Here is a 15,883-nt window from a genome sequence, read left to right as displayed (position 1 = left end):
AATGATCAATAAATTCATTCATTCATTCAGCATTGTAGCATCTTGGCATAGTAGCATCATCGTAGCATCGTAGCATCGTACTATCACAGCAATATAGCATGGTATCGCAGACTGCTGCGGCCACTGCATCACTCTCGCGATTTCCCGCAGGGGAATTGTCTAGTTATTATTAAACTTTTTCCTACGCATTTTCGAAACCTTTCAACTCAAATACCGTTCGTCGCACACAGACACAAAATACATCAAAACGTGCGTCTCGATCGGACTCGGTGTGCTTCTATACAGTTCTTTCAAACAAGATTTTTTCGCGACGTAGTCGCGAAAAAACTGCGACAAATTTCCCTATTGAAATGAATGGAGAAGCCCGAAAAAAAAAAAAATTCAACATACATTTTCAACAATGAACTGCTCTGGCATACTTTAACCGAGAGACTTCATTTAAACTTTAAAACGTAGGTACTCTTGCCTTCTCTTCAGAGATTCACTTCACTTAGCGACAACTTTTACCGTTTTTAAACTATGAAGCCTCAGAGTTGTGTAGGTTTTTACTCAAATTTCAGGGTTTATAATGGGTGTGTATTGCGCGGAATGTTTGTGCTAGAGTGGATGACATCATCAGCTAGAGTGAGGAGGGGAGAAGAAAGTTAGTCAAAAAACTGCACAGAAACTGCTCCCGTGGCCACAAATTTCACACGACAGACATAATTTATACATAGAAACGTAGGAAAATGTGTCTTCTCACTCAAATTCGTCTGCTAAAGCTGTAAGTCTTATAGTTTTGGCGTCAGACACAAAGATGCGCCAGCAACACCCACCCACAGCTCCATAGACTGCCATGTTAAAAAGGCAGGGAAATTTCTGGAGGAAAGCAGACGTAACCTTTCTTTGAATCGCTTTGAATAGGTCACATTTCTTCATTTTACCTACAAATTACACATCTAGACGTTCAGGAAAGCCTCAAGATGCCCAAAGTTAAGTCGGTTCAATGATTGGAAATACGGTTTGGCCACAAGTCCTTCCTGTTCGAGGCGATTTTTCAGCATTTTCTCTCTCTTTCCCCGTCTTCCAACTGACATTCTAACAGGAGCAGTTGACCCTGGTAGCCATGACAACCAGACCCCAACCAGCTTACACACGTTCACACACGCAGCTGCTGGGGACGAGAGGCGGGAAAAGAGCTCTCAGTGGAAAACATGATCTGCCAAAACATTAAAACCCCCCAAACCATTACTGCAGTACTGTAGGGGGCCAGAACCTGACATTATGACCTTTTCCTTTATTTTAAACACAAATTATATCTGGCTGCTTTGCTGAAACTCCTGACACAACATCCCTGACCCGTTTCCTTCATCTTATTAGGTCAGTGAATAGCTAAACTGGTAACAGACGCTAACGACTAGCCGCCCAGTGATTTAGCCGACGACTAGCCTTCCAGCATAGCTCATGTATGTTAGCAAGCTAGCGGAGCTAACGGAGCTAGCTAGCCGCTAGCTTAACGCCGCGGACTCAACCGCGGAGTTAGCCTCGAGCTAACCGCTAACTAACCGCTAGCTAACCGGGATTTAACCGCGGACCCGCGGGAGTTAAACACGAATTAGCCGCGGCAGTTCGCCGTGAGCTAACGCGGAGGCTAGTGGGGTTAGCCGCCGGCTAATTCGCCGCCTTGCTAGCGGGTGCTTATCACAGTAATAATGTTGAAGTTTTACAATTTAAAGGGAAGATATTTTTAAATTAAACTGTGTCAAACTGAAAAATATATTATTCCACCACATAAAGTAGGAAACATTTATGGCTTGCAACAACATTAATGACAGTATATATATATAATTGGAGTAATTTAATATAATATGATGTTGTTAATTAAATAAATAATGAGCTGTTGAACACTCATAAGAGTTATATTAAGTATGTTACATAACATTATTTGACATGTCTATTTGTCTGCCTATAGTTTTCCTCCAGCTGATCCAGACAGACTGCAGTGACGTCCAACATGAGACAAAGAGCTGGACTCGCAGGACAATTTGAAGGTCTTCACTTCATCGCTGATTCCTTGTTACAGCCTGGATGTGTTAAGTTTAATATTATTGTTTATCTAACTGTAAGACTGTGCCGTAAACTGTTAAACTATTGCTCAGGTAGGAGTAATGAGTTTTATTGTTAAAATTATTATGATTAACGATCAATTGTTACGATTTGCTCGTTCTTTGTCTGGGGATCCTAGTGAGATCCCTCCCACTCTCTTCCTTATTTGATGATGGCTTTCAGGTGGAGCTGGGAGGGGTCTGCTGCCTGTACCTGCCCTTCAGTTTGTAGAAGGGCGTAAAGGACGACCCTTCTCAGTGTCTCTCTCTCTCAGCCAGGCCTACTGCATCCTCCTCATCCTGTTTGGTTTGTTGTACCCTGCATGACATCAAACTCACACCCATCCAGTCAGAAGGAACCAGGCCTTAAATGACTATTTGAGTTGTGCTTTTTGTTATAGCTGCTGCTCATGGTAGTAAAGACATGCTACTTAGTAAAGACATTCGCGACGTAAGTCGCGAATACTTTCATACCTGTCTTGACCTGACCATTACTTTTTGTAGTCAAACATGAAATTATTTGCAACGTTAGTCGCAAATATTTTCACCAGGATTATATTATGACTATATGAACAGGTGATCATTAAAGCATCATAGCATCTTAGTATAATTGCATTGTAGCATCTTAGCATCGTAGCAACATAGTATCTTAGCTTTGTAGCATCTTAGTATCATAGCATCTTAGTATCTTAGCATCATAGCATTGTAGTAGCATCTCGGCATAGTAGCATCATCATAGCATCGTAGCATCGTACTGTCGCAGCAATATAGCATGGTATCGCAGACTGCTGCGGCCACTGCATCACTCTCGCGATTTCCCGCAGGGGAATTGTCTAGTTTAATTTAATTATATTTAATTATATGTTGGTGGCGGTTCTATTAAAATAAGATGTGTTATACAATAATCAGGTGAATGTTTCTGTTTTATTATGCGTCTCAGGTCCAGATGATTTATTATGAAGTGGTTATATAGACATGAGGGTCTGACCAGGATGGTAACTGGAGGATTAACTTCATCTCTCTGTTACAGAGTCAGATGAGTTTGTCCAGGCTACGTACGTCTCACTCTATAAGGCTTGATGTCATTAAATCTCTGATTAAAATACCTGCAGCATAATAATAATCATGTCTTTATGATGTTCAGTGTTAATTAACTAGTGTTTATGTAAATAAAGCAGTAACTTTAAATGTGTCCAGGTTGAACTCCACAGTAGACGGGACGCTCATAGAACTCACTGCAGGATGTTTGCAGATGGGAGGGATCGTACATGATGAGAAATCCTTCACTTGCATGTTTCAAAGTACAGATTCATTCAGATTCATGGATCATAGATGGATGAAAGGATCAACCTGGCCTTCTACAAACCTCTACCCTGACTCCACCAACCAGCGTGGGACTTTCTAGGGACTGTTTCATTTTTACTGTCGTTTCTAGATGAGAAGCAGTGTTTGGTCCAGAGCTGCTGATGTTTTCACTGCCAGCATCGTCCACAATGAACAGGTTCAGTTATGGTCCTCACTGGACGGGACAGTTATGATGGAAGAACAGTTTGTACATGTGGTTAGGAAACAGCCTCAGGGAATCTCATCTCCACTATCAACCTCATTTTAATGACAGCTCCCCCGATACTGCTCTATGTGTGTGTGTGTGTGTGTGTGTGTGTGTGTGTGTGTGTGTGTGTGTGTGTGTGTGTGTGTGTAGTTTGTTGTTGTGCATCCTAAATATATCGTCATTTGTAAACTGTCCTCACCACAGAGTTATCAATGCACCTCAGGTTTAACAATGGTCGTTATCTGACAGTAGTAAAGTCATGAACATCCTCATACAGTTGTTCTTTCTGCTTCGGTTGATTCATCAACTCTTTCTCAAAGGAGACGTCCTGGTTTGTTTGTCCTCGTTCGTTCCTTTCGTAGGTTCTTATCGGTGTGAAGAGCTGCAGACGCTGGGATTGTTAGGATCAGGCCTGGGAGTACGTAAGGTTCCTGCTGTCTGTGAGGCCTAGAGGTCAGAGGTCAGAGGATAGCTTGTACCATGAACGTTTGACATGTAGCTTGTTGTGCTTGGTGCTAGCTGTTAGCCGCTGATAGCCGCTAGCTGTTAGCCGCTGATAGCCGCTAGCTGTTAACCGCTGATAGGCGCTAGCTGTTAGCCGCTGATAGGCGCTAGCTGTTAGCCGCTGATAGGCGCTAGCTGTTAGCCGCTGATAGGCGCTAGCTGTTAGCCGCTGATAGGCGCTAGCTGTTAACCGCTGATAGGCGCTAGCTGTTAGCCGCTGATAGGCGCTAGCTGTTAGCCGCTGATAGGCGCTAGCTGTTAACCGCTGATAGGCGCTAGCTGTTAACCGCTGATAGGCGCTAGCTGTTAGCCGCTGATAGGCGCTAGCTGTTAACCGCTGATAGGCGCTAGCTGTTAGCCGCTGATAGCCGCTGATAGCCGCTGATAGCCGCTGATAGCCGCTGATAGGCGCTAGCTGTTAACCGCTGATAGGCGCTAGCTGTTAGCCGCTGATAGCCGCTAGCTGTTAACCGCTGATAGGCGCTAGCTGTTAGCCGCTGATAGCCGCTGATAGCCGCTGATAGCCGCTAGCTGTTAGCCGCTGATAGCCGCTGATAGGCGCTAGCTGATAGCCGCTGATAGCCGCTGATAGCCGCTAGCTGTTAGCCGCTGATAGCCGCTAGCTGTTAGCCGCTGATAGCCGCTGATAGCCGCTAGCTGTTAGCCGCTGTTAGCCGCTGATAGCCGCTAGCTGTTAGCCGCTGATAGCCGCTAGCTGTTAGCCGCTGATAGCTCTCAGAGTCTCAGTCTTTGAACCAGTGCATGAAACCTTTTCTGAGCTTTGTTATTGATCCAGTTTGGGTGGAGGTCTTCAGTGGATCAGAAACCAGACCTGGTGCAGCGTTGACGGCAGCTCCAGTTCAGCTTTAACTAAATTAACCGTAAGACATTATACTGATGAACCTGATAACTAACTACTCAAGAAAGACATTTAACCACTGATCTTATCACTTTAATGATGACTCTGTGATGTGGACAGATATGAAGACACTAAATCATTTACTGTTGCTTGGATCTCTTCATTTATCTAAAACTATTAATACCAGTAGAACCTGTACAGTCTGTATTAAATGTTCACTGTTGTGAGACTTTGAAAGCATTAAAGACATCCAACAGTTTCCTCTGTGGTGGTGAAGCTAAGAACTGAGACCTTCACTCAGACTGAATATTAAAGGCTGAACATGAAACACATAGTCAGCTGCTGCCGGCCGCTGCAAGAAATCTGCTGCAGGAAGTTTAGTTTGTGTGTGAATTATTAATAAATGAATCCATGAAGAAGCTTCTTGGACACATTGGACTTAGTCAGGTAATATATCATCTGCAGATTCAGCCACTGTCCCTAAAAACCTGTCCCACCTCACTGCAGCGTAGTACTGTCAATCCTCTGGACCCACATATCAAGGACTCCAGGACGTGGTCTTTGTTCACAGCTGGTCTGATCATGTTTAAGGACAGATTTACATATAAATGCAGATGCTGATTTTATTTCCAGTAGGAAGAAGTTTGCATCCACTGCTTCCATCCACTGCATCTCCAGGCCGCTTCCCGTCACATTTAACAGCCTCAGATGAGATGCTGAGGGGGAGGTGGAGGATTGCAAGTGTCAGGGCTGTTGATGGTTACCATGGCGCTCAGTCTGTCGTATGCATGTGTTCATGTGGAGGTGTGTGTGTGTGTGTGTGTGTTTAGTTTTGGGCTCTAGAACAATCGGTTCCGTTGAAATGTCCTCATGAACATTTGGTTTTAATGGAGCTCTTCTATACATGAGGACTGACGGTGATTCCCTGAACAGACAGGGCTTCATTTCATGCTGCATTCACTCCGTCATGTAGTCACATAATGAAAATGCACCTGGAAGATGAGCAACTACCCACGGACGTATCATCACCTGCTTCTGCTGCCTTTTACAACCAGGACAGTTCAGTCTGTGCTGTTCTTGTCAGTAGAATTAAATGCTGCACAGCGTGAAGGGTCGTCTTTACATTCAAGCGCCGTGCGGTCAGAAGGGAAATCTAAAGGTTCATGTAGTCAGAGGTGGTTCTCAGAGTGAGTACAAGTAGTAATGTAAATGTGTGTGAGAGTGTGTGACTACAGGGATTATGGGTCTCAGTTAATCATCTTGCAGGGACTCTCTGGCTGTGTGTGGGAGGCAGGCCCAGTCCCGCAGTCTTACATAAGGGTGGACATAATGCAGTTTAATTCAGCTGCTTTTAATGTGCTCCCTCTCTATCTGCACACAGCTCATTTATGGAAACATTCCCTCAGTATTTAGTTCACAATAAATATGCATATAAGGACATATATCCCTCTAATACTGAGAGGAATGTTCAGCAAATGTCCAAAACACACCTTGAGTGTAATCCCTCAGCTTCTGTGTCTTTGCTGGTTAAAAATCAGTAGATTTAAATGTGTTCTAAGCACAAAGATGTTCACTGAAAACACTGGTATTTGTTCCCATGCTGCCAGGATTAGCCGTGCATTCAGCACAAAACAAACCTCTCCTCTCCTCACTCTTTCTTGTTTCTCAGAAAGCAGCCTTGGTGGATAGAGAGGCAGATGGAAAAGAACTGAACGAAGGTTGCATCACAACTGAGAATCACAACCTCATCCCCGTCGCCATGGAAACAGCCGAACAATCAAAGCCGGCGATGCGGCGCGAAGCGGAGGTCGCTGTGGCTGACTCACCTGAGCAGGGAAAGGATTTTGGTGCAGATGATGAGCGAGCCTCTCCAGAGACGCTCTCGACAGATTACCTGAGGGAAAAGGTGACGCCTGGAACTTTAGGAGCCGCTGTGCCGACCAGCGTATCTGAGAATGACAAGCTAGACTTCTCTGAGACCAGCGTTGGCTCTGAAATGCCTTGTCAGGATGAAAAGGAGGCTGTGGCATTACAGCCCGGCCACGACGAGCTGAACAGGAATGAGTCTGTGGCCTCATCTGTGTCTGATACGCTCTCCAGTGTTGATAGTGTTTATGAAAATGAGGCCAGTCGTAAGAGGCAGGACATACCAGAACAGGACCCTGAGCAAGAACAAGCCCCCGAGCCAGAGCAGCATCCTGAACCAGAACAGTACCCTGAGTCCCAAGAAGATCCTGAACCTGAACCAGAACAGTACCCTGAGCCCCTAGAAGATCCTGAACCTGAACAGTACCCTGAGCCCCAAGAAGATCCTGAACCTGAACCTGAACAGTACCCTGAGTCCCAAGAAGATCCTGAACCTGAACCTGAACAGTACCCTGAGCCCCAAGAAGATCCTGAACCCAAACCTGAACAGTACCCTGAGCCCCCAGAAGATCCTGAACCTGAACCAGAACAGTACCCTGAGCCCCAAGAAGATCCTGAACCTGAACAGTACCCTGAGCCCCTAGAAGATCCTGAACCTGAACAGTACCCTGAGCCCCAAGAAGATCCTGAACCTGAACCTGAACAGCACCCTGAGCCCCAAGAAGACTCAGAGAAGGCCTACTCCTTCGAGCCAGAGCTATACCCTGACCCAGAGCAAGACCCTGACCCAGAGCAATACCCTGATCCAGAGCTATACCCTGACCCAGAGCAAGTCCCTGACCCAGAGCAAGACCCTGACCCAGAGCAAGACCCTGACCCAGAACTATGTCCTGACCCAGAGCAAGAAACTCAGCTAGAGGCGTACCCTGAGCCAGAGCCTGAAGCTGGTGACAACACTCATGAAGATGATAGTTTTCAAAACCTGGGATTGTACCCTAATGAAGACGCAGAGGCCAATGAACTTCTGTTTGACTCGTGCATCACAGAGGAGTCAGTATTAGAGCGGTGCATCAGAGAGGAGGTAATGTCGGATGTGTCCAACGAGTCCTGTCGTGACCCTGACCCTGATGAAATGGATGAATGTCTGAAAGTTGAGATTGCTGCTGCCTCGTCAGATAGTGAGACGGACGAAAGATGGAGAGCAATATTCTCCTCTTCTATAAATAAAGAAGACGATGACTCATATTTGGACAGTCTTCAGCTGAGTGCCCAGGAACTCTTTGTGCAGAAAGTCGAGGTGACAGACTTTGAAGAACAGGACGACGGCAACGTTGAAAATGTCCATTTTGATGTCTCACAAGGGGAAGAAGTTCTGGAACAACCCGAGGACATTATTTCCTTTCCTACCGCCCCACAAGAGGTTAAATATAACCATCCAAGCCTTCAAGGTTTGTCCAAAATATCTGAAGATGACAGTGAAAGCAGCAGAGATGTCAGTCATAACCACACAATCCACCAGGAAAACAATGACGGCACAAACAAGAAGCTACCTAAAGACTTCTGTGTGATACAGGAGACCAAGAGTGAGAACGTTAGTACGGAGCATGTGGACTTCCGGTTGGCTCGTAAACAATGGCGTGAAATGGAAGAGCAAACCAAGAACAAGATTGTCTTACCGACAACCAAGCAGCTGAGCTTCCACGGCAGCCACAGCTTCATGTACACACCAGTCCGCAATATTGAAAGAACTTACAAGAAAGCACACGATCTGGAGAACTTAAACCTGGTCAGGGATTATCCTCACGCACAATTTAGCCCTTGCTCCGAGGACTCGGGTCTGGATGATTCCAGTTACAGGTCCCCTTACGATGACCCAGAAACTCCAGTTGACAGAGAGATTCACATCCCGATGGAGAGGGAGGACACCTTTAAAAGAGAGAAGGGCCTCTCCAGGATGGGCAAGTCCACCGATTGTGTCCCATCACGAGGCATCCCAAGATCCATAAGCACTCCGCTGACGCCATCATTCATCATTACCTCCTCACCCACCAAGGAACCACACAGCCATGACGTGTCGACAAACAACATTATCATTCTGGACCCGAGCAGTGATTTCACCTCCGGCCCCAGACATGTGACGGACAGCGCCCCAGCCCGGTCCGGTGAGTGGCGCTGTGAGGACAGCAGCTCCAGCCTCATCATCCTAGAGACGTCCAACCTGATCATTCGCAGTGCCTCCGAGTTCTCCCTCAACAAAGCCTGTGATGAGCCCCAGGAAAAAATGTTCCTGAACAATCCATTTTTCAAGCTGCGTTCAAGGAGCCAAATATCGCTGGTGGATGAAGAGATTAAGATGGTGAAGCAAAGGGAGGAGGAGCTGAGGAAAGAGAGGGCAAACCTGTACGGTAAAGACAGGTTCAAAACAGAAAGGGGGTCCAATCAAATGGACACACTGGCATTCAGTAATTCAGGTATGTCATGTTATTTACAGCGCTGTTCCTCCCTGTTTGTGTCTATACATTTAAGTTAATAATGATCTTTGGTCTTCATGACAGTTGATGTACCTCAGAAGTGCAAGTCCTCTCCATCATCACCAATGAAAACCGCCTACAGGATGGATCGCTCCACGTTATCCTGCGATCACAGAGTAAGTTCAAACAATCACAACAAACATGTTTTATGTTTGTGTTATTTATAAAAGTATTGATATTTATTAAATTTAATTCACCTTTTTATCAAGAAACAAACAATCAAACAAAAGGAAGGATTTTATCTAAAGTAACTCTGAACAGATAACAAGGACATTACCACGAAGAACTGGTTTACTTATCCCACTTTTAGTCTAAAGCCTCAATCAGACCTCAAATTAACACCTGTCCAGGTTAAACAGGTCCAGGTGTGAACACTGATCTGGTCTCTAGAGTCCAGGTTAAACAGGTCCAGGTGTGAACACTGATCTGGTCTCTAGAGTCCGGGTTAAACAGGTCCAGGTGTGAACACTGATCTGGTGTCAGGATAGAGATCAATAGATAATAACTTGATGTTCTTGGTTCTGAAACAGCAGCAGAGATCCATTAGAGACAGTAGCTGAGTTTATTTACATCCAGAGAAACTGAGATCAGATGTGAGAGCTGGATGGAGACACATGTTAATACCAGGTGTGAGGTCTGACCAGGTCCTACTAACCTGAGAGAGGAGGAGGTCGTGCTTTAACAGCAGCTAAACGATCAGCTGTCTTTCAGTTTCCAGAAGCCTACACTGGAGGAAGACGTAAGAGCGCCATGGCTCTGCGCTGGGAGGCTGGTGAATTCACAAAGAACGACTGAACAGGAAGAGGTTTGGCCTTTTAAGGGCATCAGCTGTCAGTGTTGTTCTCATGCAAGTAAGATGCAACTGTGTTTTATTTTTCATGTTGTGACATAACCTAACCTCTGGATCTGTGATGCTTTCAGCAAACACTGAAGTAGTTTGGACAATAAATCCCATTAGAACTGATTCATAGATTAATGAAACTATGGATATGAATAAGCACAACACTTTAATCTGACCTGGGGGGTGGGGGGTTATGGTCACACAGCTCTGACATCTCCTCATCATTCATAGCTGGAAAGATGCAGGTTTCAGTATTTAGTTGAACAAACATCAGTGCCAACACACTCTCTCAAACGTCTGTTTATTTTGGGCCATGATGAAGGATTTGAAGCCATGGTGTAAAGAGATAACTCTCTGATCAGTGAATGTATGACGTATAAGAGACTCTAATCATTTTAATAATGGCATGCCTCTCTGTGGATTACCCCTTGACTCTAGAAGAATATATTAAAAAAGGTTGAAGCAGGAAGCTCATCAGCGTAGAAGAATATCTCAGAACAGAGCTTCTATGTCACATGTACGTGAAAGAGTTACTGGTCACAGTGTTCTGTCAGTATGATAGTGTGTGTTCAGGGTGTTTAAGTTGAGTGGCGCCGCTATGAAACAAGCTTGATGAGAGTTCTTTGACTGGACCAGACCAAACAATGAGCTGAGACCATAGACAGTATAAAGATGGACGGATGGACAGCTCCTCTACAGTGAAGCCAAAGCAAGTAGAGCTCCCCCTGGTGTCTGGCTGCAGTATAGGTCATAGGCTCCACCCCCTCCATGTTAGTGGGCGGGACTTGGGCCAAACTAAAACACTAAAATACACGTTAAATAATTTATTTCAAGGATGGTTCCTGTCATTTTAGGTAGTTAATATAATGTTGATGAATGTGTACATTTCTGGATAAGTTTCGTTTTAGCTGACGCTATAAAAACAGGATGTGACATAATGCCGACCACCAGTTGCCATGCCAACCGCTCTGTAAAGAGTTCCTGTGGGACTGTGAGAGTTGTAATAAATAAATAAATAAATAAATAAACAAGTCCAGTGTATAATCCATCATGTCCTTGTAACAGGTGGAGGTAGAGCAGAGCGTAGTATTAATTAAACTAAAACATGAGTGAGTCTGGAGGAAGTGTGGGCGGGGCATCAATATCACGGCTCCACGTGGCTCCGCCCTCAGACCGTACTGATCAGACTCTGGATCCAAACTCACCAGATGGCGCCGCCCGTATCCACGGGAACATAGAGTCAGTTTGACCAATGAGAGGAAGAGGAGACGTGGTGTCCATGTTTATATACAGACTATGTGTTGAGACATGTTAGAATCACAGTCTGTGACCTGATGGACATGAGGACCAGGAACTCTTTTAACATCCATGTGACATGTTGCCGACACGTTTAAGAAAGTCTTTACAAAATCAGAAGCACTTATTTGATCTAAATAATCAAGTTTAATGACACTGAAAGTATTTCTGTTTGAATGTTGCTGACTCATGTATTGTAGAGTCCCCTCTTTGCTACAGTTTTCTGGATATTATCCGTGTAAATCAGATTTGAGAACATATTTTGGTGTTCCTGTACGTCTTGATTAAAATGCTACGGTGTTCAGCGTATATTGATCGTATTTTTTCATACTGTGCTTTTTTGTTGCAACTTCTATTTGAGCTGGATTAGCACAATATATTAAACATACTGTATTATATCTATATTTCACTGACTCAGACAGCTTATTATAAATGTTTCAGTTCTGTCTCTGGCTCAGTGAAGCTTCAGAAGCTCTTCATCAGTCAAGACAATCTAATCAGCAGAGTCTCCTGTAAAAAGTCCAGACTTCTCCTGACCACTGAGACGGTCCTTGTATGAAATAAAAATAAATGCATCATTTTATTTATTTGTACCAACATATAGTTGTTAATGTTGAGTCATGTTCTGTTTTATATTTCTTTCAAACACTTTTGCTAAAAAAAAGACTCAACAAAGGTGATTTTAACAAAGATCTACAGTCTGATATGTAATTATTTCTGTATTTGAATCTTTCTTCACCTTCCCTTGAACAGCTCTGTTGGTGTTTGTATGCTTTAGTGATGAGGCTGCTGATGTTTACATGCTGTATCCTGTGAATAGCCCATGCTGCTGGGCCTTTTTGGAGCTTACTGGACTCTTTATGACTGAAAGGGGCTTTTCACTGTGTATTCCTCATGCAAGTATTGAAGAGATTGGCAAAATAAAAGATGTATATGAAGAATCCTGGATGAAGAAGCTTTGTCGTGTCTCCTGTGTGGAATGACCTGATGTCTGAGTGGTTGCAGATAAAAAAGAAGCTATAGCTCTCAACAGTTTAGAGCTGAACTTTAAGTTTAATGTTCACCAGATATGACAGGGCTTCACGTGTGCATCCCCTCCCTTCTCTCTTTTTCTTTGCCAAGTTAAAAACATAAGGATCTGGATATTTTCACATAAGATACACGGGGAATGAAGATGTTGCTTCAATCGACCTAATCTCGTCTCATATTCATATAAATACATATGGACTGCAGCTAATTAGACACAGACAGGTCTCATTGCTCTGCAGCCGTCTCTTCAGATGGGACGTAACGGTCAAATTCTGTCAACATTGCTGATTGCTCTGTGTCTGGGATAAGGATGGTCCAGCCTCAGTCTCTCCTAGAATATATCAGATATGCTCTAGTCCTCCCACATCTCTGTTGGGTTTTCTATACAGACACTTCATAGTCCTACCTGGAGATAGCTGTCATCACCCTGAAGAGAGAAACTGAGAAAGTTAAAGATGTTGCAGAGTTTTTGCCGTCAACCTGAAATCACTTGCTGATAATTGAATGATATAGATGTTATAGATGCAGCCAGGGACTGAATTTATAGCTGCTGTTTTTACTGTGCATGTGTTTCTTTTAATGAGCTGACAGTGTTTTTATCATTTAGACTGATCTAAAGAAGTTCAACACTGACCTGAACAGAGAACTGAAGGAGTTACAGAAGCTGGAGAAAATCCGTGTGAAGAACCCAGCGGACCGTCAGAGCATAGTATCCTGACAGACGTTTATTAGAGATCTGGCTCCGGTCACAGATTAGAAACAAGAAAACAAACACATGGTGGCGCTATAATGTCATACTCATGCTGCCTGACAGGGGATATTTATGACATGGTGTACTCTCTGTTATCTTTACATGTCTGCTACTAATATAATTACACTTTATGTTTTGTTGACCACACCTTTCAGTCTCAGGTAATGTAATGACTTCCTGGTTGTCTGGTGAATGCAGCTCCTGCAGACGAGGAGGTTTGTTCCTTCATGTTCTCCGCTCACTGACAGGCAGAGGTCAACGCTCAGAAGGCTTTCAACAACGCTCAGCGCAGCGTCAGGCTACTGGAGGAGAACATCACAGACTTCCAGAGACAGAAACTGGACCATATCAAAGTCAGCCTCACACGTCACACATGGCTCTACTATTTATTTATTTCTATTTGGGACTAACAGAGAAAAAGTTGTGTTTGTCTCTGCAGAAGGTTTTCACAGACTTCATCACAGTGGAGATGATCTTCCATGCTAAAGCCCTGGAGGTTTATTCACACACGTGCTACAACCTGGAGGCAATAAACTGTCAAAAGGATCTGGAGGTACCTGAGTCACCCACTCTCTGAAACTGTTCATTAAAGCAGGATGTCAGTTTAAAATGATGCAAAACACTCACAAATGCCCCCGTCACTACACGCTCAACTGTGGAACTGAACATATTGAGGAAGTGACAATAAACACCACGTGAGTCTTGAGTCTTGACTTGTACTGACAGCCATCAGCAGCTCCTTCAGTCTCTGAGGGACGCCTCGTCTCTTTGAGTCTCTCTACTCTGTGCAGGTCCAGGTGTCTGAGTGATTCAGCTCTTGTTAGTGAGTGAAGGACACTGAAAAGCTTGAACCTCTGTCTCTGTCTCCTCAGCTGTTCAGCAGTCGGATCAAGATGTCCGACTCTCTGTCTGGACCTCTGGACAGTCCTGTGAGCAGCCGCACCTCTCCCGTTATAAACCACCACCTCAGTCCTCACCTGGCCTCCCCTAGACCACAACACCTCAGGTCAACGCTGGCCACGAGCACCGGCCAGAGCCACAGACACCAACACGGCCTGCACCCCGACAAAGCCAGGGGGGTGAGGCCTGAACGTCCTGGTTGCTATGGTGACAGAATGAGAATGCTTGTTGAGGATAAGGTCTCCAACTTTTTTATTTGCAGCCTCGTAGCTCCTTGCAACGCCAGAGAGGCATGGATGAAGAGGAGGAGGAGGAGGAGGAAGAAGAGGAGGAGGAAGAAGAAGAGGAGGATGAGGATGAGGAGGAGGAAGAGGAGGAGGAGGAGGAGGAGGAGGAGGAGTATGCATCAGAGAGGGAGGAAGGTCTCCACCCCAGCAGACAGTCGTATGCTGCCCAGGATGCAGAGATGCACAGATGTCAGCAGTAACAGTGCTGTACTTTAATAGATGTCTGTGCTTGGTTATCAGCCACAGCTGCTTCATTAACATCATGAGTCATATTAACAAACACTGAGTTCTTCTATTTATTTATAGCGTCATCTCTGCTAGAAAGTAGCCAGATAAATGACATTTCATTTCTAAAAGGACATGTCTTGTAGACGTGGTGTGTTTCCTCTGGAGTTAGTTAGTTAGTGTGGATGCTGGGAGCTAAAGAAGAGGCTGGCTTTCAATCCTAGACAACGATGCACTTCTTAGAAGAACAACAACTAAAACCAAAGAGCACAAGTAGTTCTGAGTTCCTCTGACATCTAGAAAAGGTCAGAGGTCAGACAGGTGTCCCAGTTACTTCCTGGTCATGGTTTGCTGTATCTCTGAGCAGTGAATGGTGGACGCGTCTCCTTCTCTCCTGGACTGGAATTAAATCAGGTCTCAACAAATGAAAGAGCTGTCACGCCTCGTCACTCTGGCCTATTTCTCAGGTGTGTTTCAAGACGTGCTGCACAACAGCTCCAGCTGACACGGATGTAAACAGTGGACAGTAGAGTGGATGATGGATTAGCATTTAGCATGGAGCTAACACTGTCCATCAATGTAGTTCCTGGAATGAATCCTTCCTCTTTTCTCTGTAATGTCTGATCCAACCTTCTAAATGATCAAGGACAGCACAGCAGCTGAGATCCAACTCTGGACAGAGATCTGTACAAGTCAACAAATAAATGAAGCTAGTTTTATGCTCAGGGCTAACGGGCTAAAACAGCTGTTGACGTGGACTCCCAGGTCACAGTGGGATTCTTCAGCATTCAGACGGAGAAAGCAGCACAGGACCAGAACCAGAACAGAACCAGACTCAGTCAAAAGAGACTGGTTAGCATCCAGCTGAGCAGCCTAGCGCTGCCTAACTGCACAGCTGACAACAGGTGAACGTCACGTTGGTAGTAAAGTGGCATCAGGTGCGTTTGTATCAGAGCTGTTTTCCAGATAGCAGCACAGTGTGGGACCCATGTCTGTGTTATCAGTTCATCAGTCATTGTGTCATGGAGCTAAACCTCCCTGTCTCCATGTCACATTTAATGTCAGTCTTATTCTTCAGAAGTCAGCACCTGGAACAGATCATGTCTGCTCTGTGATACTGTTCCTTTCACTCCAGTTAAAGCTTTGACTGTTTGTTCC

At 44.8% G+C, this 15,883-nt stretch overlaps 3 protein-coding genes across 10 annotated transcripts in view; all 3 read left to right on the top strand.

Annotated features, from left to right (window-relative positions):
• The window catches only part of LOC311503225 (uncharacterized protein), a 300,665-nt gene that overhangs the window by 258,447 nt on the left and 26,335 nt on the right, over positions 1-15,883 (top strand). The window lies entirely within an intron of this gene.
• On the top strand, positions 2,743-13,079 carry LOC311503229 (uncharacterized protein). Of its 5 annotated transcripts, none has more exons than XM_084565837.1 (5): positions 2,743-3,585; positions 3,999-4,096; positions 4,937-9,336; positions 9,421-9,512; positions 10,108-13,079. In XM_084565837.1, the coding sequence occupies exons 3-5, from the start codon at positions 6,597-6,599 to the stop codon at positions 10,189-10,191; spliced, it is 2,916 nt and encodes a 971-aa protein (XP_084421963.1). In that variant the 5' UTR covers positions 2,743-3,585; positions 3,999-4,096; positions 4,937-6,596; the 3' UTR covers positions 10,192-13,079. The 5 variants fall into 5 exon arrangements, with proteins under 5 accessions (XP_084421963.1, XP_084421962.1, XP_084421964.1 ...); XM_084565836.1 differs by having other exon boundaries at positions 3,957-4,096; XM_084565838.1 differs by having other exon boundaries at positions 2,743-4,096; positions 4,937-5,021; positions 6,669-9,336.
• On the top strand, positions 10,242-14,572 carry LOC311503321 (CBY1-interacting BAR domain-containing protein 2-like; the record flags this gene model as incomplete). The annotated part of the gene is made up of 5 exons (XM_084565976.1): positions 10,242-10,247; positions 13,170-13,276; positions 13,558-13,666; positions 13,753-13,866; positions 14,186-14,572. Coding segments are annotated over 5 exons (723 nt in total), but the record flags the coding sequence as incomplete, so codon positions are not given.

This window comes from Chelon labrosus, assembly GCF_963514085.1.
Source record: "Chelon labrosus genome assembly, chromosome: 18".
In the NCBI taxonomy this organism is placed as follows: Eukaryota; Metazoa; Chordata; class Actinopteri; order Mugiliformes; family Mugilidae; genus Chelon; species Chelon labrosus.
This window is presented reverse-complemented; position numbering and strand designations above follow the sequence as displayed.